General features: G+C 43.9%; 1 protein-coding gene across 1 annotated transcript in view; it reads right to left on the bottom strand.

Moving 5' to 3' along the window:
- SPATA16 (spermatogenesis associated 16) overlaps positions 1-23,277 on the bottom strand; it is a 157,231-nt gene that overhangs the window by 98,403 nt on the left and 35,551 nt on the right. The window contains exon 3 of the mRNA XM_081911091.1: positions 18,242-18,387. Coding sequence (XP_081767217.1) covers positions 18,242-18,387 — 146 coding nt within the window. The remainder of the gene's footprint in view (positions 1-18,241; positions 18,388-23,277) is intronic.

Raw genomic sequence — 23,277 nt, 5'->3', positions numbered from 1 at the left:
ATATTCCCCTTGCTTCTGGGAGCTGTCCCAGGTCCTGACTTTTCCATAGCAAGTTTCTCCCTGTCTCTTTCATTTACACCAACAGCAGATTTCTACCTGAAGTGCTTTAAAAACCCACCATAATGTAACATACTAATATAAACTCTTTTGACTGCCATCTAGCAGCAGCCATCCCATGATGCTACAACAGCTTTCCTCCTCCCTCTTGATTCTTTCTCTTTTTGGATTGGAAGTCCTAGATCAGGGCCTGTTTTATTACGGATCTTTGTAAGCTGCTTCGGGAACTTTTTATTTCCCCTTTTCTTGGGCTGAAAAGTGGAGTAAAACCCCAGAAGAGAGCAGAAGAGAACTGTAATGAAAAAGTTAGGGTTAGCTTGTTCTTTTTTTTGTAGTTGCCCAGTTTTACTGCCCAACAGTGCAAATTCTCTATGTTTCTGCACAGAAGTAAGCTATAGTAAATTCTGTGGGGCTTAATTCCAGATAAGTGGAGTTAGAATTGCTAATAACATATAAAGATATTTTGTTGAGTTGTGTGTGTGTGTGTGCGGGGGGGGGTGTTTGAAATTCACCCCACCACACTAAAAGTACAAACAATGCGAATTAATTAACTAATTATTCCTGCATTGTAGGGGGTTGGATTAGATGACCCTTGGGTCCCTTCCAACGCTAAGATCTGATGATTGTATGAACAAAGGAAAACATTTCCAGTACCTCAGATTCTCCTTGCACAGTGAGCTGTTAATGGGCAGAAGATCAAAAAGAATAACAATGGAGGCTTCTGGCAAATGTATTGTTGGTTGTCAGCCATCATTCATTCTTTCTTTCTCTATGTGTCAGTTTTTGAGCGTGCACATACACATGTTTGAATTAAGAGAAATATGAAAGTAAACCACTGTATATGGATATCAGACCTGTCATCTTGTGATGCGTCCCTCCTGCCACTCTTAAATGGCTGCACTAAAGTAAACATGAAATAGATTTTCATTTATTTTTCATCTTCCCTGTAATCTAAAGACTGTCCTGTAAATGCCTTCAGTAAATCACTTGGTCAGTTTTCCCTCAACCAAGCAGCCTGTAAGTAATATAGTATATCAACCCATTTTTTGACATTTTCATTTTTTCATCTTGACATCTTCTAAAAAAAACCAAAACCCTTCAAAATAGTATGCTGTTGTCCCTATTATCTATCCTTCCTTTTTTTAAAAAAGAGAAAAAAGGGAGGGGACTAGGCATCATCTCTCCACAGAAAAAAAAGCTATCAGTGCATATGAATAAGGAATGTCCGTATTAAACCATCATCCTCTGTCTATAGTTGGTTGTTCACATCCCAAGAAACAGATACACTGAGAAAATCAAGGTGCTATATGAAAAATTGATTCTTAAAAGTCAGTGGTCTTTTACGCCTCAGTAACAATCTCATTCTTGCCCTCTTTCCCCCTGCAGTTGGGCCTGGGCCAAAAGACAGTTATCTCTGACCAACCCCATTTGTGTCAGTAGAATCCTACTTGCAAAGCCTGGACTTTTAAAAAATCATATATATATATTTAACGCAGTGAACTCTTAGACCTGATCTAGAGGGTTGGTCCAAGACAAAAGCATCAAATGATGTGTGTGCCCCCACTTCAAGGTGCATACTATTCAGGGCCAACCAAGTTTTTTTGGCACCTGAGGCAGAGAATCACACAAGTGCATCTTCCCCCTCCCCAGCAGTAAAAGTACAACAATACAAAAGCTAAATATATATATAACGATTTGCTGCTCTTTCATAGCTGACAATAGCTATGCACAAAAGCAACCGTTAAATAGCCAGCAATTTCCTACTCTTTCATGAGATCCTAAGCCTGCTATCTCAGGCAGCTGCCTCACTCAACCTAATGGAATGGCAGGCTTTGAAGTTGATCCATATATGCAGCCGAATGAGGTGGTAGAGTCCTGAAATGGCAGCGTGGACTGTGCCACTTCTGACTACAGTTGGGAACCCAACAACTAAGCACATCAGGAGGTCCTTAGTCTAGGGTTACCAGACGTCCCTGTTTCCCGGGGACAGTCCCCGGATTTGTGACTAAGTCCATTGCCAGAATGTCCCTGGATTTCATCTAATGTCCCCAGGAAATGCAGCACCGGCAGTCTCAGCAGCCCGGAGCAGTTGGCTCTGGCTGGCTTCAGGAGCTGCTCAGAAGTCCCCATAAGATGGTGGTGCAGGGGCTCAAAGATGCAGCTTCCGGGCTGCCTCCACCTTCCCTGACACCAGCAGCTAAGCTGTGAAGGGAGACTTCATGCTGCCTATCGGAGCAGCCTCCTAACTCCTACTTGCGTGCAAGCAGGAGCGGTGCAGGGATCTCTCAGATAGGCAATGGGAAGCCTCCCTTCCCAGCTGAGGGATCCCCCCTCCTGGTTACACGCAAGTAGGAGTTGGGGCTGCTCTGAAAGGCAGTGTGAAACATCCCTTCCCTCTGCCACCGCCATTGCTGCAGCATCAATGCCCTGAACATGTAGTTAGTATGTATGTATGTATGTATTTAAAATGTGCCCAGATTCATTGAAAAAAATCTGGTAATCTTACCTTAGTCTTCTCCCTCCTGATCTAGCTTTCTACTTCCACCCACAAAAAGAAGGATGGAAAAAGAGGCATCTTCCACCTGCATCCTGAAGTGGTACAATCCATTCATTGTACAACCTCAAGAAGCTACACTTCTCCATCTACTATCTTTGGCCCCATCTGCACTCAACATTTAGAGCAGCATCACACCACGTTAAACAGTTGTGCTTTCCCCCCAAAGAATCCTGGGAACTGCTTGTTAAGGGGGCTGCTTGTTAGGAGTCATTAAGGATCCTTGTTAAGGGAGCTGAGAGTGTTAGGAGACCACTGTCCCCCTCAGGAAGCTGCAATTATCACAGAGGCTTAATAACCATCCCCTCTTCCCTGGGAACTCTGGGAACTGTAGCTCACAAAAAGGCCTATCAAATTCATCTCTCACACAAAGAAGAATACAGTAATGCTGAGGGCTGTATTCTACTAAAAATTCTGGCGGCACAATTTTTTTTGCTTGTACAGTGGGACTCTCATCCACCCCCAAGCATGTACCCTGTGCTCCAAAGGCTTGGGAGCACCCCTAAGACATATTCAGGGGTGTGTATGACAAGAGGAGAGACACGGCTGGTACTGTGGTCTAAACCACTGAGCCTAGGGCTTGCCGATCAGAAGGTCAGCGGTTCGAACCTCTGCAACAGGGTGAGCTCCCGTTGCTCGGTCCCTGCTCCTGCCAACCTAGCAATTTGAAAGCACGTCAAAGTGCAAGTAGATAAATAGGTACTGCTCTGGCGGGAAGGTAAACGGCATTTCCGCGCGCTGCTCTGGTTTCACCAGGAGCGGCTTAGTCATGCTGGCCACATGACCCGGAAAAACTGTCTGCGGACAAACATCGGCTCCCTTGGCCAGTAAAGCGAGATGAGTGTCGCAACCCCAGAATTGTTCGCGACTGGACTTAACTGACAGGGGTCCTTTACCTTTACCTTTCTATGACAAGAGGAGAAGAAGGGGAACATTTTGTTGTGCAAACAGGAATAGCTGCACTGACAGAATGATTACCATAGTGTTATGTTGGATTCTACCCTGACAACACCAAGTGTAAAGACTCACAAAATGTACATGGAAACCACATACTAAGGGGGCAGAAGGAAGAGGGTTTTGTTTGGGCAAATGGGTCTGTGTGTTGGCTGGGCTGCTCATGCTGGAATGGGTTGTTTATTTAACCTCAGTAGAAACCCAGTTGAATTGTCACCAATATTTTTTGGCCACTTGGATGGAGAATGTATTTTGCATGCTCACAATATTTGCAACACCATTGGTGGGATGCGGGGAAGAAATCTGTTCGTAATTGCAAACAGATTAATCTGTTCTCCATCTCTGGATTCATTAACTATGGAAGAGAACAGGGAGATTGTTTTCTCTGATGCTTTCCTTCGCCTGCCCTGTTCGCAAAATAAAAAAAGGAGCTTGTTTTTGAGCCTGAAATTACTCCCAATACAGACGGACAGGTTTTGCTTTCCCCTGTCTTGTTCACATAGTACATAGCTGTCTGATTTCCCAACAGAATAAGGACTAATTTCTTGACTAGCCAAATCTTGCTAATGTCTTTATAGCTGTTGTCATTTCGGAGAGGAGACGTATCATTGCTTTTTGTGAAACCTGTTTGCTTTTGCTTTAATCTTTCCGCTGTAGCTATAATTTCTACTCCTTCGGGGCAAAAATGAGAAAGTAAAGTACCCGCCTCCAAACATTGTAAGCCAGACCACTCTTGCACAGAGAGATCAGCACCGATGGGTGTGCGTATTGCTCTTCTTAATTCAGCAGGGACAACGTCGAATCTATGGATGCCGCTGTAATCCAATAGGTTTGATCTGTGACCCAGATATTATGGTCCCTCTGCCGCACACAATTATCTCAAATCCTCTTCATATCCAATCCAATCCTTTCCAGTTTACTTTCCATGCCAGGTAAACATTCTTCCTGGCTGCATGTTTGAATTTGTGTGTGCTTGTAATTAGCACATTCTATTTTTACAAAATTTAAAAAGGAGACACGTGTTTGTGTGCTTGTGCGATCAAAGGGGGAGAATGAATCCCAATGAAAATTACCGCTGCTGTGCCCATCAACAAACTGCCATTTGTGCTGGGAAGGAAGCCTCCGTTGGTGCAAATGGTTTATTGCATATCTTATTTTACTGTTTTATTGTAGGTTTTTATAGTAAACTGTTGTGTCTCTTGTGATAAATAGCAGGGGATAGATACACAGAGCCACCAAGCAAGCTTTGGTAATTTTTCCTAGGGAGAGGCATTAGTCCACGAGCATAAACAAGTTTTTTTAAAAATGGGGAATAGAAAGGAAAGACCTTGTTTAGGGAAGTTTTTAATGTTTGATGTTTCATTGTGTTTTTAATATTCCATTGGGAGCTGCCCAGAGTGGCTGGGGAAACCCAGCCAGATGGGCGGGGTATAAATAATAAAATTATTATTATTATTACCTGTGGGGAAATGTTGGTGGTGGAACATCCAGGCAAACATCTCTAGATCAGTGGTGGGCAATGAGGTACCCTCTAGATGTTTTGGACTACAATTCCTATCAGCCTCAGTCAGCACTGGTCAAGAATGATGGGAGTTGTAGTCCGCAACATCTGGAGAGCACCACGTTGGCTAGCCCTGCTCTATAATATTTTGTGTGACTTGGAAAGTGCCAAATTTAGCCATTTCACAGTGGAACAAGGCTTTAAACTACTTGAAGAAGGGAGTTCATTGTCTGATGGGATGTTTCCTTCACCTGTTAGGTAAAGTTACCCAGTTTTGCTCATATCAACGCTTTTACCTGATATAGCACCTGAAACTAGTTCTCACCTCTGTTGGTATAAAGACTACATGGAAATGGCGGAAATAACTGGCAGAATCCGAGACCAGGGAGAAGAGTTGGTGGAAGAAGATTGGAGGAAATTTAAAATTTATTTACAGAAACATTGTAAAATTTCTGAATGTTGATGACATTGAAATGAAATGAAGGGGTTCTAGCAACAAGGTAAAATGTAAGATTGGATTGATAATAGATGAAAATTTGAAGCTATAATATGTGAGGAAAAACAATTAAGGATAAACTAATAGGATATGAATTTGCTGAACCAATTTTCAAAAGGGATACAAAAAAGGGAGGCGTGAGGAAGTCAGGAAAATAAGTTAACCAAAGATGAGAAATTAAAAAAGAGGGATTTTTTAATGTGCTTTTTTTTCTTTTTTCTTTTTATGTAAAATGTTTTGTATTTTTGTATTTTGTAATTTTGTATTCTGGTGCTTATATATTTTTCTTGTGTTTTTATATTTTTCTTGTGTTTTTTCTTTTTTCTGTTTGCTGTTCTGGAATTTCTTTTATTGTTAAAACTTAATAAAATATTATTATATATATATATAAAAAGATTGCCTAGCATATTTTTTTGTCAGGGCCTAAAAATGGCCCAGAGTATTTCCTAGATGCAAAATGGACTGTAGTGACTCAGCAGTCCTTTCTCAAACTACGGTAATTCTTTGTTTACCAGAAGGTTCCAGGTGCCTGAGGCCTCCATACATAGCTGTCTCCAGGTGTGAGAGTCAGTCAGTCAGTCAGTCAGTCAGTCAGTCAGTCAGTCTTTTGTTTTCAAGCGATGCAGTTCACTTGTGTCTCTCTGTAACTGCTTTTTGAACTATGCACCCAGCCAGGGATCTGGCTGTGGACTTGCAACCTCTATGCTTATTCAAATACTTCAGTAAAGCACATTTGCTGATGGAGTGAGCGTGTGGTTCATTTGCTGCCAGCTCTTTACATGCCCTGGGGCCTGAGAGACCAGGCATGCATACCAGGAAAGTTGGGGGCGCGGGCGCACCAGGACTCTAATCCTGACCATTTTTATTTCCGTTTTCCTCCTACCTAAGGATGGAGACGGACCTGAGTAACAGCTGGTTTTTGTAACCCCAAAGCAGGGAATCGGACATTGTTGTGTTTCACTTTCTCAACAGGTACCTCAAAAATCCTCCTCTGAATGTCTGTTACGTTCTCCTACATTCTGCCTTAGGCTTTTTTATCAAACTCGGTGACTTTATCAACAGCTGACCTTTCTCTCTCTCTCTCTCTCCCATCCCCATGTTTTCCATCTAGATAGATGAAGAGTTTGGGAGAATCTGGAAGTCTCAATGCTATTTTGTGATATTTTGGTTGGTCCAATAAAAGTACTGTCCTAATATTGATTGTGGGTCTCCCCCACCCTAGAAAATGACAACTCCTTCATGCCCTAGATTCTATAAGACGAAGTACACTGTAGGTTGAGAATGTGGTTGCCGTTAAAACCGTGTTTATGGAAGACAATCTTACTCGGCTACGAGTGATCACCAAAGAAAAAGAAGAAGCCACTGTAGCTGAGTCTAAACCACTCAGTAATTGTAGACTTATTTTGTATTTAGGTAAAAGCAACAAACAACAACAAAAACAACATACACACAAACCCTACTGTTTCCCAATAATTCCTTAAAAGGTAAAGGGACCCCTGACCATTAGGTCCAGTCATGGCCGACTCTAGGGTTGCGGCGCTTATCTCGCTTTATTGGCCGAGGAGCCAGCGTACAGCTTCCGGGTCATGTGGCCAGCATGACTAAGCCGCTTCTGGCAAACCAGAGCAGCGCACGGAAACGCCATTTACCTTCCCGCCAGAGCGGTACCTATTTATCTACTTGCACTTTGACGTGCTTTCGAACTGCTAGGTGGGCAGGAGCTGGGACCGAGCAAAAGGAACTCATCCCGTCGCAGGGATTTGAACCGCCGACCTTCTGATCGGCAAGTCCTAGGCTCTGTGGTTTAACCCACAACACCACTCGCTTCCTTAATAATTCCTTACACTCTCATTAATTTGCACTCATTATTGTTAATGCATAGTAATGTTACACGGAACAAGCAGTGGTAAGAGACAGTGAGAGAGACGCAGACTCTGTGATGTAGAAAATAACTTGCATAAAAAAGTATTAGGAATGCACCTAATAAATTTTGACAATGTCCTTAGGCGCATTACTTTAGCACTGTGTGGAAACTCTACTTTGTCAAAGGCTATTTCAGCCTCACAAATAATATAAAATAAGGGCCCAAATTAGGTTTTAATCCTGTAGCACTTATGTGCTAAACTCAATGCAACTCAACTTCTAATCAAGCATGTATTAGCTTCGGTTGCACAGTATAGCTCCCTACTTGCATTAATGTCAGTGGGAGAAAGGTAGGCACCTGCAGATCTCTCCCATGAAGTCAGCGGGATGCATGTACTTAACCCCGGCTGGATCGGGACCAGTTTGTTTTAACTTGGAAGCTTAAGGAAGCTGCTGTTTGGGTTTAGACTCCACATCTGGATCTTATTACCTCTGGGAGCACTGAATTCAGGATGCAATTAGTCCTGCTGCAGATGCAATGGAGGTGTGCTGACTCATTGTTTTGTACCCGACCTGACGTTTCCCCTCTGTTTCCAGAGGAGGATCTATCCATTAACAGAGACAGCAGAGCAGTCCTCCCTGATCATAATTTCTCTGTCTACAAGCGTTGCAATTTTTAATGCAAAATTGATCAGCAAACCACCCCAAACCATGGGAACAGACTGATCTGGATATACGCTCTTCCTTGTAGATTGTGACCTTGATCAGTATAAATCTTATAACAGCTCTTTGTATAAAGCACACTTTTGTTTATGAAAACTACCACTCTTCCTCCCTTTTATGAAAAAAAAAAATCTATGTGAAGAGTAATATCCTTTACGGAATTTATTTCATGCTGATTTACATTCTTGGATGCTAGTTATAATTGGTTTACAGAAGATACAATTTCTGGGTTTTCTTTTTCTGCTATTCCTTTCCTTGATTTATGACTCCTGTCCTTTTTCTTGGAAGATTTAAGTGACAAACATTGATATGTGTTATCTATTTGTTGGATTAAATATGGATCCTGCACTACGCAGAGATTGCAGGGGTAGGCACCATGTTAAAGGTAGGAAATAAATGTCAAAGTAGGAGCAGCTGTGAAACATTTGCCCAGTTCTGTCTCTAGACAGGATTGTAAAAGGGACTGCACCAAATTATTGATTGCATATTTTTAATTGTTATAAAATGTTTTTAGTTTTATAATATATTTAGTTTTATTCTATTATTTTATCACATATATGATTGCCACCCATCATCATCATCATCATCATCATCATCATCATTATTATTATTATTATTTCCAGTGAGCAGCCACTGAAAGCAATGAAGCACAGCTAGATTAACCCTCAACTTGGAAGTGCCATAACTCAGTGATAGAGCATGTAAGTAAAGGCAAAGGGACCCCTGACCATTAGCTCCAGTCGTGGCCGACTCTGGGGTTGCGGCGCTCATTTCGCTTTATTGGCCGAGGGAGCCGGCGTACAGCTTCCGGGTCATGTGGCCAGCATGACTAAGCCGTTTCTGGCGAACCAGAGCAGCACACGGAAACGCTGTTTACCTTCCCGCCAGAGTGGTACCTATTTATCTACTTGCACTTTGATGTGCTTTCGAACTGCTAGGTTGGCAGGAGCAGGGACTGAGCGATGGGAGCTCACCCCGTCACGGGGATTCGAACCGCCGACCTGATTGGCAAGTCCTGGGCTCTGTGGTTTAACCCACAGCGCCACCCGCGTCCCTATTTTTATGCAGAAGTTCTCAGGTTTGGTCCCTGGAGAGCCATTCCTTGTTCATGCAGACTGTATTGAGGTAGGTCAGGGGTCAGCAAACTTTTTCAGCAGGGGGCCAGTCCACTGTCCCCCAGACCTTGTGGGGGGCTGGACTATATGTTGAAAAAAAATAATGAATGAATTCTTATGCCCCACAAATAACCCAGAGATGCATTTTAAATAAAATAACCCATTTTACTCATGTAAAAACACCAGACAGGCCCCACAAATAACCCAGAGATGCATTTTAAACAAAATAACCCATTTTACTCATGTGAAACCTTATGATTCCCAGACCGTCCACGGGCCAGATTTAGAAGGTGATTGGGCTGGATCCGGTCCCCAGGCCTTAGTTTGCTTACCCACGAGGTAGGTGGACCATATAATCTGACCTGGGGTAAAGTCCTATAGGTGCTTCAGTGCAGATCTGATTTGTACCTGCAATACCTGATCTGGCAGATGACGCATATATTGTGAAGTGTTTCCACTCAATTGGGGCAATTCTGGTTCATGGTTTCATCATATACTAAATATAGATATTTGCTAACTTAGATACCTGATACCTGTTTTAAAACAGACTTGCAGGCTGCTGTTTACCATGATCCAAAGAGCCCCTTTACACAGGGACACTCACTTTCACATTCGAAGGACGTCTATCCGTAGAGCTGACCATACCATGAAGCAATATGAAGCAGTTGCTTCAACCAGTGGACTCTGTCCATCAACTTTGCGGGGGCCCAGCTCCCTCAAGTATTTTTTTGTGGGGGCTGAAGCTCCCACGGCCCCTAGAAGTTGGCTCTTATGCCTCAAGCCAGATCTTTCTGCAGTTGCATTAAAAAAACACAAAAAAGACGCCAAGGGGATCTCCTGCGTGATGTGTAGATTGCCCCTGACAAGCCACCCAAAACAATAACACAACTGAATCAAAGTTGTAGAGCAACATTCATATGATGCTCAGAACCAGCCTCATTGCTTTCCTATGTGCCAGAAGTTGCATTGTATCTCTCTCGAGGCTTCCTTAAAGGTTTGAGGCTTCTTTCCAGGCTATTTTGAGACGCGGCGAAAAACTCTGCCTCTTAGATTAGGGTGAGGAACAGAAAGGCAAAACAGCACGGCAAGGTTATGGAGGCTGTTAATTGACTCCTCAGACCTCCACTGCTTTGCCATCTGGCATTATTCAAAACTGCCTTCTGCAACATAACAGAAGATCTCACCTCATTGTTACTAGGATCTTTACGGCCTCGGCCCAGTGTACCTGAAGGAGCGTCTCCACCCCCATCGTTCAGCCCAGACACTGAGGTTCAGCTCCGAGGGTCTTCTGGCGGTTCCCTCACTGCGAGAAGTGAGGTTACAGGGAACCAGCCAGAGGGCCTTCTTGGTAGTGGCACCTGCCCTGTGGAACGCCCTCCCATCAGATGTCAAGGAAATAAACAACTGTCTGACTTTTAGAAGACATCTGAAGGCAGCCCTGTTTAGGGAAGCTTTTAATGTTTAATAGGCTATTCTCTTCCAGGGTGGCTGTGGAAACCCAGTCAGATGGGAAGGGTATAAATTGTCAGCATCGCCCTTGAGCCAGTGCACCAACTGGACTCATGCACCTCAACCCCGACTGGGCTAGGTGAGCTGGGTAGCACTGCCAGAGACCACCTTTCTCACAGGAACAGGTCACAGTGCTGTGGACTCACAGCTTAGAGCTGAGAGCACCGGATTCACTGCCTCAATAATACAGTCGTTGAGCAGCAGAGTTTTGCAGAGTATAAACCACTCGGAGAGCAGCTCTGTAGAATATCTTCCTTTTATTCTGTAACTACAACTATGATACAAAACTATATACAGAGCTGAATATTCTAAGCATAAATCAATGCTACACTGAGAGTCTGCAGCTGCTCTTAGCAGCAACCTTATCTCTAACACTCTCTCTCTCTCCGATACACTGACTGACTGACTCTCTAATTCACACACTGATGTGGTGCTGAGGCAGAATAAGTAGATAGCAGAAAACGCCTCCTCCTCTCTGGAGAGTCAGCAGAGACCATCAGGAGATCATCAGGAGATTCTTGGATATGGGGGGGTGAAATCTCCTCATAAATAATAATAATAATAATAATAATAATAATAATAATAATAATAATTATACATGCCCTCTCTCTCTATGCCCTAATGCCTGAGCCAGGGGTGTCAGCTCATGGAGGATGAGCTGTTTTGGGTTCCTCCAATATCCTTTGGTAGAGGGTTGGGGCCCCCCAATTTTGAGGGGACGGAGGGGGCGGAGTGAGGAGCTAAGTGTGGTTTCAGCAGCTGGGTGGCTCCTCCACCTCCTACAGTGAAAGGAGGCCGAGTGCGAGAGAGGAGGAGCCGCCCACCATTGAAGCCACACTGTGCTTGGTTCAGCGCTTGGCCTCCTCCTGAAGATGCAACATGTTGTTTGTGACATCACATGCGCACGTTGTGCAGGGCGATGCGGGAACCCCTCATTTTTTAGCACAGGTTGGCGCCTCTGGCCTGAGCCAAAAGAACTGGACTCCTGGTAAAGAAGTCACTGTTATGACTTTAAGAGCTGTGTGTTTGAAAGGAAAACCCTTTAACACCAGCTTTCACCAAGGCTCATGGAATTCACCCTCCCCCAAAAGCTAAACCAAACCAATCTGTTTACAATTTCTTCTGTTGAAATAAAACCGAACAAAAATAACTTTGCACATTTTTTTATTAAGAAAATACTAATTAGCTACATTATTGTTTAACAATTGGTGCCTGCGTTTAATCCCACCCCATGACACCTTTTCCCTTGTGTGTGTTTCTTTTTTTAATATTTTAAGCCTGCCAACAAGGACTATCTTGGCTTGAACTGTTTGTATGTAAGCCACTCTGGGGTAGAAATACTCTAAACAAATAATGAATAATAGTGTCTCTGAACTGCCTTCGAAGAATGAATCCAGTTTGCTCTTGATTAAGAGCTTCCAAATGTGTTCAGGAGTTGCAAGATACACAGGAGAAATAAGGAATCACCCAGCTAATCATGAACAGAAAATGAAGATTTGAATCAGCCTTGTGCCACCATTGCTACCTAGCCTCTCTAAAGCTGTAATGAGAGTTAAGACTCAACAGAAATGACTTTTTTTTTAAAAAAATTACACAATGGATGGTTCAAGGGCTATTTATAGTTTGAATTCTCAGTATAATTTATTTATCCTTTCTCTTTTCTTTAGGGAAAAAATACAGCTATTGATTATGCTTCAGCTTCTGCCTGCGCTAATTGTATCCCAGAATATTTTCATATTGAAGCGCTGCATATATCTGCTCCTGGTGACCCGCTTTGAGTAATGTGGCAGGCGTACGGACGGCAGATTTACTCTGCTTTGTAAACTGGCTTTAATTATTGTGAGTTTGGCTATCGTTCTCTGGCATTACCCCCCTTTACTCTTATGCCCTCAAAATGTGCAAGCGGTTTGCAACTGGTCCACGATTATCTCTTTGACGGTGTTACAGAGGCTCGTCTATATATAAATACGTGATTGTCAGCTCCATTATAGAATGTGAGCACACCTGGATGCAGAGCAGAGCAGCTGCCAAAGCAGTTCTCCCATCCATTGTCACTGGATGGCCCCATGTACATGCAAACTTGAGCACTGTTTACTTAAGCCACTTCCGACCTCGGGAGGAGGTGGTGTTGTGGGCTTCATGCCCCCAACACGCGTGCGGACGCTGGCTTGCAGGCCCCGCGCGATATGGGGAATCCTCGCACCGTGTCATCCCCTGAGGGGGTGTGACTTGCCCCATTTAAGGCAGGCGCTGCCCTGGGATTTCCCTCTTTGTCCCGCTCAGCTGCCACGTCGAGAAAGGGACGTGGGTGGCGCTGTGGGTTAAACCACAGAGCCTAGGACTTGCCAATCAGAAGGTCGGCGGTTCGAATCCCCGCGACAGGGTGAGTTCCCATCGCTCGGTCCCTGCTCCTGCCAACCTAGCAGTTCGAAAGCACGTCAGAGTGCAAGTAGATAAATAGGTATCACTCCGGCGGGAAGGTAAACGGCGTTTCTGTGTGCTGCTCTGGTTTGCCAGAAGCGGCTTAGTCATGCTGCCCACATGACCCGGAAGCTGAACGCCGGCTCCCTCGGCCAGTAAAGCAAGATGAGCGCCGCAACCCCAGAGTCGGTTATGACTGGACCTAATGGTCAGGGGTCCCTTTACCTTTTACCCCATCTCCAGAGATTCTGCTTGGACCCTCATGCAGCAGATATATCTCTATATCACTATCTGTTAAAGTGAAAATCTGGACACAAAAGTTTTTGGCCAAATTGGTTGAGCTTTTTAAAGTTTTTGAGCTATTATTAAGGAAGTTCCAAACGTATATCATTCTCACTATCTATATCCACAACATACAAGCTAATGTCTAGTTTGTCTCTAAAAGTGAACATTTTTGGGAGCAAGAATGAACTGTTCCTCTCAGTTTGCTTTGGAAAAACAACATAGCTTTGATAAATACTGCACTAACTGCAGTGGATGGGAAACGGATAATGAATTGAAAGGAGGGGGAAATAAGTGAACGATGAATTGTAATGAATGGAAAATGCAACAGATAAAAGTGTGTTATATAATGCAGCAGGAAAGAGCGGAACTGGAAACGCCAGGGAGGAAGGGTGAACTTACAAAAATTCTTCTAGATTTGTGTTAAATTGTTTAAAATCTTTGAAACGCAATAAAAATTAATTGCCAAGAAAGAGAGAAACTGTGCTAAAATATCAAGGTAGGACTGTATCGTAGGCGTGGGAATGACCTTCCAAGGACCACATGACACTGATGGGCGGAGCCAGAGGAAGAAATGGGCGGGGCAGTGGATGTAAATTTTACCTTTGTACAGTAGTTCCTACAATAGGAATACATTTTCACACCTCTCTCCACCCTCCATTCAGTCAGACATCATCCTAGTTTAAGGGGGCATCCCAGCCAGTCATAAATACTCTAGGAGGTGTGGCCTGGAATGAGTACTAAGCACCAAGTAGAGAGGCCTGGCATGCCACATTTGGTCCCTAGACATTAGGTTCCTGATCTCTGCTGAAAGGGCACCTCCCCATGCTAACAGTAGGTTTTTAATGCTGGATTTTATCACGCTAAAAACTGTATTAATGCATGCAACGGGCTATTATTCTTGCCTTGTACAAAAGCTGCCACAAATATCTACATAATTGTTATGCATTACGTTCATTATGCAAACATTATCATCTGGAAAGTTGGTCACCCAACTACAGATAAGTTAATAAAAGGGTTGCTTGAGTAATTTGTGCAATATTTCCTGTCCCAGTAATTAAGAAACAATGACCAACTTAAGGCGGCCATTCGTCTTCCAGAAGGTCCTTTGCCTAAGAGAATGAAGAAAGTTTTAACCCCTACCCCGAGCCTCGTGTAATTGCTTAGCTGACCTGCCCCTGGTCTCTCGCACGAGCAGCTGGAACTTTAGCTTGTTAAGAGTACTGAGAGCTGTTAGGAGACCCCCTCACAGAGCTACAATTCTCAGAGTTCCCCGTGAAGAAGGACTGATCGTTAAACTGCTCTGGGAAGTGTAGCTCTGTGAAGGGAAGAGGGGTCTATTTCTTTCTTTAAAAATACATTTTTCAGATTTTGAATATACAGTGGATGTGCAGCCTTATTGGAGTTCACCGATTGGGTCTACGTTGCTCCGGGACAGGAGGAAGGAAGTCAAAATGACACCGAGGTTGGTTCAAAGAGTTTATTCTGCTCTCCGGATAGCAGAAGGCACCTGCGTGGTGAGTCCACAGCAAGTACAAAGAAATGACAGGTTTCATGCAGTTTATATATCCTCCAGGCACCCTCTCACTCCTCCCCTAGGATCCCAACCACGTCGGCGTGCATACACAATTTGACATCACATATGTTCCTGCTCTGGTACTCTCAACCATAAAAGGATCTTCCTTCCTGTACTTCTGACCATAAAAGGATATTCCTGTTCCTACTCCTATCTTGGAGCAAGAGGTCACTACTTCCGAGAACATGCTCTGGCGTTAGTCCCAGACTTGGGTCTCTGCGTCATTTGTGGTCAGGACATAAGATATGTCTGTGTCTGTTCTACTGGTAAAGTCAAGGCCAGTCTTGCCGTCAAACTGATAAGGGAGAGAGCTGTGTTCTTGTTTTGCATTTGCTCAACGGCTAAAGTTTATGCATTTTAGCTAAGGAGAAATGGAGATTTTGGTGCAGTTTAAAAACTGTCTGCACAGTCAGTTTTGGGGTTTGGGAAACCCATTCCTTCAGATGCTCGGGTTGCGAACATGATCTGTGTGGGATGCACATTCGCAATCCGCAGCGGCGCGTCTGCGCAAGCGCAGGTTATGATTTGGCGCGTCTGCGCATGCGCAAAGCGCGATTTAGTGCTTCTGCGCATGCGCGGCCGCTGAAACCCAGAAGTAACCCATTCCGGTACTTCTGGGTTTCAGCGGTCCGTAACCTCAAAAACCACACCCTGAAGCGTCTGTAACCCGAGGTATGACTGTATAAGGTGTGACTGGAAAGTTTGGTGAATGGCCACAGAAATTGGACAGCGAGAAATATTCGGACATACATACCTTAAAGGCCTTCAAAGTAGGCACCTTCTGATACAATGCACCTTTGACAACGTTTGTAGAACTGTTGGAAACTTCTGGAGAAGTCCTCTTTTTGTACTGCTTTCAGTTCCCTCATCAGAGCAGCTTGGATGTGTGAAATGTTGGAAAATCTGTGCCCTTTCAGCACAGATTTCAGTTTTGGAAAAAGAAAGAAATCTGGTGGGGCCAGATTGGGAAAGTATGGAGGGTGAGACAACTCAGTAACCTCATTAACGATTTTACGTGGAATGTGCAATTCTTCCGCCATCATTCAGATGGACAAAAGCCGACCCAACATCATGAACTGTCTTGACATTTGCCGCCATTCTCTTGATGGTCTGCCAGATTGAGGGTTATCTTTGATGGTTTGCCGCCCTTCACGGAAATGCTTAAACCATTCATACACTGTCTTTCGAGTTACAGCTCCATCTCCGTAAACGATCGTGAGCATTTCGTGGGTTTCCGATGCCGATTTACCCAATTTGAAGCAGAATTTCATATTGACTCTCTGCTCCATTTTCAATCGCTACGCACTGCACTATTAACAGCTACCCCCCGGTGAAATTAGCAAAGATCTATCACACAAATGATAATCATTGTTGGAAATGTAAAGAAAAAGAAGGTACTTTTTATCATATGTGGTGGACGTGTACTAAGGTGAAAGACTTCTGGGAAAAGATTTATAATGAGTTGAAAAAAATGTTGAAAAATACATTTATTAAGAAACCAGAAGCCTTTCTACTTGGAATAATAGGACTGGAATTGTCCAGAAAAGATGTTAGATAGTTTTTGTATGCCACTACAGCGGCAAGACTCTTATTAGCCAAAAACTGGAAATCGCAAGAAATACCAACAATAGAAGAATGGCAGATGAAGATGTTGGACTTTTTGGAGCTGGCCGACCTGACTGGAAGAATCTGCGACCAGAAGGAAGAGGAGACACAAGAGGATTGAAAGAAATTTAAAGAATATCTAGCTAAATATTGTGATATAAGATAAATAGAAAATTCTTAGACGTAATAAACAGGCTTAGGTGTAGAATAAGAATATGTGGCAGTAAATATTAACGATTAGAATATTAATAAAGGACAAGAGGTTAGTAAATGAAAGGAGTTAATATTATTAGAAATATGAATTTGGAGAACTGTTATGCAGGTGACGTAATGAAATTCAGTTAGAGGGGATTCGAGGAAGTCAGTTATCAACGTAATGAGAATTAGGTTTTTGAATAATTTTTTTTCTTTGTGTTTAGTTTTGTAGTGTAATGTGTTTATATTTGTTGTGTGTTTTGTTATGTTGTTTTTTGATAAATGTGGAAAATCAATAAAAAAAATTGGGGGGAAAAAACCGCTACTAAACGTATGAACGTAGGCCTGTCAACAAATGCTGAGACACGTGTGCGTATGTAAGCTGAGATACAGGAGAACGCCTCCCACATGTCTCCTCAAATCTGGCAGTTCCCATTATCAGATACAGGAGTGATTCACTCTACTTTCTGGTCACACTTTGTACATCATACATTTTCCAAATCCAAACACCCCCCCCCCCGCCAAACCCTACTACTTCCCTCAGGACTTCCCAGTCCACCCCTTGCATGGCATTCTAATCAAACCTTATTTTGCTGCCTATCCTTTTCGGGAAGAGGGGTCTTCTAATAACTCTCGGCATCCTTAACAAGCTGCAGTTTCCAGGATTCTTTGGGTGAAGCCATCATGTATTGTACTTTAATACTGGTATAGGATCCTTTACTGCATCTGGAGGGGCTAATTTATGGGGTGCAGGAGAGGCTGTGTGGCGCACACACCCCTCACTCCTCCAGCATCTTGGCACAGTTCCCCACCCTTCAGCTACCACTGCCTAAGGCACCTGGTACACTTTGCCCAATGGTATGGCCGGCCCTGTCTTATCAGTGGGGATGATTGGCATCCCTATCAAGGTTCTGTGCTGCATGGATAAGTCTCTGTCTTCTTTCCCAGTACCACGTCTACTGTACTCCCTTTGCCACTGCCACAATTGTTGGCGGTGTGGCCTTGGGAAGGGCAGAAAAATTTGCCGAGGGGCAGGGGAATCAAACCCTTGCACTGGGGGCTAACATACATAGCATTTCAGGCTAAAACCCTGTTTTCCAGAGCATTCAAGCCTATTGATTTCAGAGGGGATAAACACAAGGGACTAGGTGTGGATTTACAAGGTTAGAGGCTCATGCAAGGAGACTGACGTGGCTGGAAGCTAACAGGCAGGTAATGTAGTTGCCATAGCACCTCCACTTTCTGGACCACAGGATCAAGCATGAGCTCTTGAACATGCTTTCTTTGTGCAAGACTGATTTGTGTGCCTGTGTTTACAATATAAGCGCTCGAAAGCCTTCTCTGGAAAGATCGCATCAAAATCTCTCTCCCCCCCCCCTTCCGTTCTTACCTGTGCGAATGATTCAGAGCAAGGTCGGGCTTCCTCATCTTCAAGTAGCAGATTACAAGCTTTGTTTCAATAAAACTGGCAATACTTGAGATGTCTTTCGGAGAGGCATCAAAGGGCTTCCCTAAAGCTGCACCTTTGCTGCAAAGCTTGTGAGAAATAACAACAACACCCACTTACTGGCGGTACAAAACCGTGTGACAAGTACATTACATAGCTCGACGAAAAGCAGAATAATCAAAGCAGGGTGGTGTTCAAAGCGCTCTGCACCCGTCAATGTATTGCAGGCTAACAACACCCCTGGATGATGGTAGGCCAGTATTTCATTGCAGCTGTGGGGAGGAACTGAGGGCTGAGAGACTGAGTTCATGGTAGGGGCAACAAGTGAAGCAGGGTGGGACTTTTGGTTCATCCACAGCAGCAGTCTAAGCAATTGTCCTTCTTTACTTGTCCTCACCAGGTGAGTTGTTATGAAAAGGTTGCATATATTCAGGGCCGGTCCGCCCATGAGGCAGCCTGAGGCAGACGCCTCAGACGTCAGAATCCCACTGAGGCACCAGCTATTGGAGAAGTGGTAGCTTCAGCGACGGTGGTGGCTTCCAGTGAAATCTCATGAGATCTTGTGCACTTTGCAAGATCTCACAAGAGTTCTGCGAGATCTTGGTGGAACCCACCATCTCTGCTGGCTTCATGGGGGCTGCTGCGTGACCCAGGTAAGGAAGGCTTTGGCAGCAGTGGGGATGGCACACCGCCCCCCTCATTCTGCCTCAGGCGGTGAAATGGGACGGGCCTTCCCTGCATATATGTGTAAATAGAACCATATATCCTAAAGACACCACAGTCTCTGCCAGCCTTCATTCCAAGGAAACCAAACGATGTGTGAGCACTTCAAGCCCCTAGAGCAGGCATAGGCAAACTAGGCCCTCCAGATGTTTTGGGACTACAACTCCCATGATCCCTAGCTAACAGGACCAGCGGTCAGAGATGCTGGGAATTGTAGTCCCTAAACATCTAGAGGGCTGAGTTTGCCTATGCCTGCCCTAGAGGCTCCCACTGCTCGGAGATGGGGGTGTGATGTAACAATACCAAGCTACATGGGCCAACGCCCTGACGGACAGCTCCTGTGTTCCTGGGGGTTAAAAGGTGATATTCAAAGCATCTTCCTTTCTTCTGCCTATAGGTTGTGCATAATGCTTCTCCACTGCTTGACTAGAATTGAGGCTAGCTTATGTAATATGCTTAGATTGAGGTGCTATTCACTGCCCACTGTGAGAAGAGGGATATTAGAGCACATGAAGGATGATTTGAGGAGATAGATAGATATATATATCCTAATACCATTTAGAATCATTTTCTCCCAATGATCAACCGAGAACCTGATTTGCATATTCCTTAGTCAGTTGGGAAAGGTCGTGACCAAAGAAATAAAAATCTCAGAATACCTTTTATGATTTCCCTTGCCCAATAATAATAGAGGAGATTCAGATTAGAAGAGGCTGCTTTAATCCATCCATCAAGAAAGCCAAGGAAGACTATAAGTAGGAAAATAAGTGAAAGGAGGAGTAATTTCTGTTCTTAATTCTCAGTTAATGGAAGAGAATCGCGTGAAAAGTGGCCCGCTGAATGCTTTAAGGATGAAATAGGCTTGTTTTCATATTTCACTCATATTCTTCTCCCATGGAATTTAATATAGAATAATCAGCTTATTACTGAATACTTTAAAAGCATTCTGAATTTCTAATGCAAGGCTAAGGTCCTCTCTCCATTTATAGGGAGCTTTTTAAGCAGCACCATGGGAAGAGAGAGAGAGAAAGAGGAAGGGGGAAAGTTCCCTATCTCATTTCTTTCTCATCACAGCAGTTGCAGGAGCTTCCATTGGAAAGCGAGGTGCCTGGAGAAGCTTGTATGATTCTCCACATGCAGCAGATAGTTGCTGTGGGGAGGGGGGGGGGAGAATTAAATCAAGGAAATAGCATGTGGGAGAAAGAGCCAAACTCTCTCCCCAGGGTTGCAGGCCCATCCAATACGACAGTACTTTTATCTTTTAAAGAAGATCTATCTCTTAAAGAAGATCACAGATATCTCCCACCATCTCTGCTTGTTTGGCCCTGTGATCCCACCCCTTGGCCTTCCCCATCAGCCCCTGTTTGGACAAGCCATAGTCGAGATTCACCACAGTTTCTTTGGATTTGGACCTCACACTAAACTGTGGTTGATTTAAAAGGGAAACTGGCTTAGTGTTATAAACTCATGAGGGCTGTGACTGGGAGTAATCACTGTGGGAAAACACTTAAAAACAGGTTTTGAAGGAAAGTTCAGCTCCACTTAGACAAGAGGAGCCACCTTTTAAAAAAAAATCTTATTTTTATTTTTTACTTTTCCTCTTAAATGTGGTCTAAATTGGGAAATATACATATTGGACCACTGTAGGCAGATGGAAACATTGGAAGGATTTTGTTTTCACTTGTCGTGTAACAGTTATCATGGAAAATATGGATTGATATAATAGAGTTCGGAGAAGATGCGGTTTTAAATGATTAAAATGGGACGCCAGGGAAGGGATGGGGGGAAATCCTGAGATTCAGAGGAATCTCTTTATATGGATATGTAATTTAATTTTTTAAAATATAATTTTGCATTGTAAAAATCAAATGAAAATGATTTCAAGAAAAAAAAGGAAATGTACGTATTGCGTATGCAGGTTCTATGCTCCATTTGTGTCACTAAGGCTTTGAAAGATCTAACAATACATCTGACAGCACTAGGATAGCTCAGCTGGTTGGAATGTGGGGCCAATAACAACAGCGTCGCAGGTTCAATCCCCGTATGGGATAACTGCACATTCTTGGATATTCTGCATATTCAGGGGCTTGGATCAGATGATCCTGAAGGCCCCTTCCAACTCTACAGTTCTTATGATTCTATTCCAGGGGTCAGCAAACCTTTTTAGCAGGGGGCCGTTCCACTCTCCCTCAGACCTTGTTGGGGGCCGGACTATATTTTTTGGGGGGGAAATGAACAAATTCCTATGATCCATAAATAATCCAGAGACGCATTTTAAATAAAAGCACATATTCTACTCATGTAAAAACACCAGGCAGGCCCCACAAATAACCCAGAGATGCATTTTAAATAAAAGGACACATTCTATTCATGTAAAAACACGCTGATTCCTGGACCGTCTATGGGCCGGATTGAGAAGGCGATTGGGCCAGATCTGGCCCCCTGGGCCTTAGTTTGCCTAAAGGTAAAGGTAAAGGGACCCCTGACCATTAGTTCCAGTCGTGGCCGACTCTGGGGTTGCGGTGCTCATCTCACTTTATTGGCTGAGGGAGCCGGCATACAGCTTCCAGGTCATGTGGCCAGCATGACTAAGCCTCTTCTGGTGAACCAGAGCAGTGCATGGAAACACCATTTACCTTCCCGCCAGAGCGGTACCTATTTATCTACTTGCACTTGATGTGCTTTCGAACTGCTAGGCTGGCAGGAGCAGGGACCGAGCAACGGGAGCTCACCCCATCACGGGGATTTGAACCGCCGACCTTCTGAACGGCAAGTCCTAGGCTCTGCGGTTTAACTCACAGTGCCACCCGCGTCCCTTTAGTTTGCCTACCCATGTTCTATTCTTTCACTGGATGATTCTTTCACTAGCTCCCCTCTCCAAATTTTTAGGGATCCACACGACCTGAGTTGGGTTGTGCCATTCTCTAGTTTCGGCCTCAAGACAGGGCATATGAAGTGCTTTGAAGATTTGAAATATGCTACACAAAGCTCCCGATATAATTACCTCTTTTATTTTATCCCACCTTTTCCAGGAAAAATCGCAGGCCGTTTATGACACTCCTCAGTTTCAAATCCCCATATAATCTTGTTACAGGGAAGAGACGTAAATCAGAGGGTTCATTGCTTGTAACTTTTAGCCCTGCTACCATATATATATAGATATAGTCTCCAAAGCATCTCTATAGGAAAGATGTATATGTGGCTGAAAGAGCAAGAGAATTATTTCCACACACCTCAGCGAGCACAAAGGTATTGCCGAGCTTTTTTCGGGGGGTTAATTCTTTTTGGGTAATAATGCTTTTCTACAGACTAGACCCTGCTTCAGCGTGACAAAAAATAATAATATGGGAACTGGGAAATGGTGCTGTTAAATGATGGCGGGAAGGAAGGAATCGTTTAGAATCTTTACATTAAAGCCCTACCCTTTAAAATGATGTTCAGGGAAGTTTTTTAACAGTTGATGTTTTTAATATTTTGTTGGGAGCCGCCAAGAGTAGCTGGGGCAACCCACTCAGATGGGCAGCATTTAAATAATAAAATGATGATGATGATGATGATGAAGAAGAAGAATACAACAACAACAACCAACTTGGAGAGTGAGGTTCAGCGCTATAATCCTCCCAGAGCCTTTGAAACAGGTAAAGCTGCTGAAAATTACATTTGAGATATTCCACACACACACCCCATCCCGGTGTTCTTTGATGTGGAAGGAAAAGGATGAACTTGAATTTCAAGCGCTGGATTAGGCTCAGCATGGACTGGGAGCCTTCCGTGTGATCCAGCCGGGCTTTTCTTGTGAAACAAAAGCCTTGTGGGAAGTATCTGAGGCCATGCGGTACCATTTCAGACTTCAGGTGGAGGGTGACCAAATGTTCGAATGCTTCTCCACATCATATACAGCCCTATCAACTTGAAGGAGAAGATCTAGTGTATTTAATCCAGCTTGCCTCTTTTGCATGAGCAAGTAAGCATTTGGTCTTCCACCTGCGTTCAGAAATGGTACAACTACAGACAGGTTGCATGGTGAGGCCCTTTCTCAACAGGACCTGGGAGTTACTTGGTGTCTGTCTTGATCTGTGCTGCTTGCAAGAGATGGGGGAGAAATTTGTTCTGTTCCCATACATTTTCCAAACCAGTGCATGAACTGAAATATGGGTCTCCTTGGAAATTTGCGCTTCTCCTGATTCTCCTTTGCTGCTGCTTGCCCCGTTGCCTCTCAGCCTTCCTCCAATAATGATCATAATATCCTGGACCAG

This window comes from Podarcis melisellensis (genome assembly GCF_964234715.1).
Source record: "Podarcis melisellensis genome assembly, chromosome: 5".
Lineage (NCBI taxonomy): Eukaryota > Metazoa > Chordata > Lepidosauria > Squamata > Lacertidae > Podarcis > Podarcis melisellensis.
This window is presented reverse-complemented; position numbering and strand designations above follow the sequence as displayed.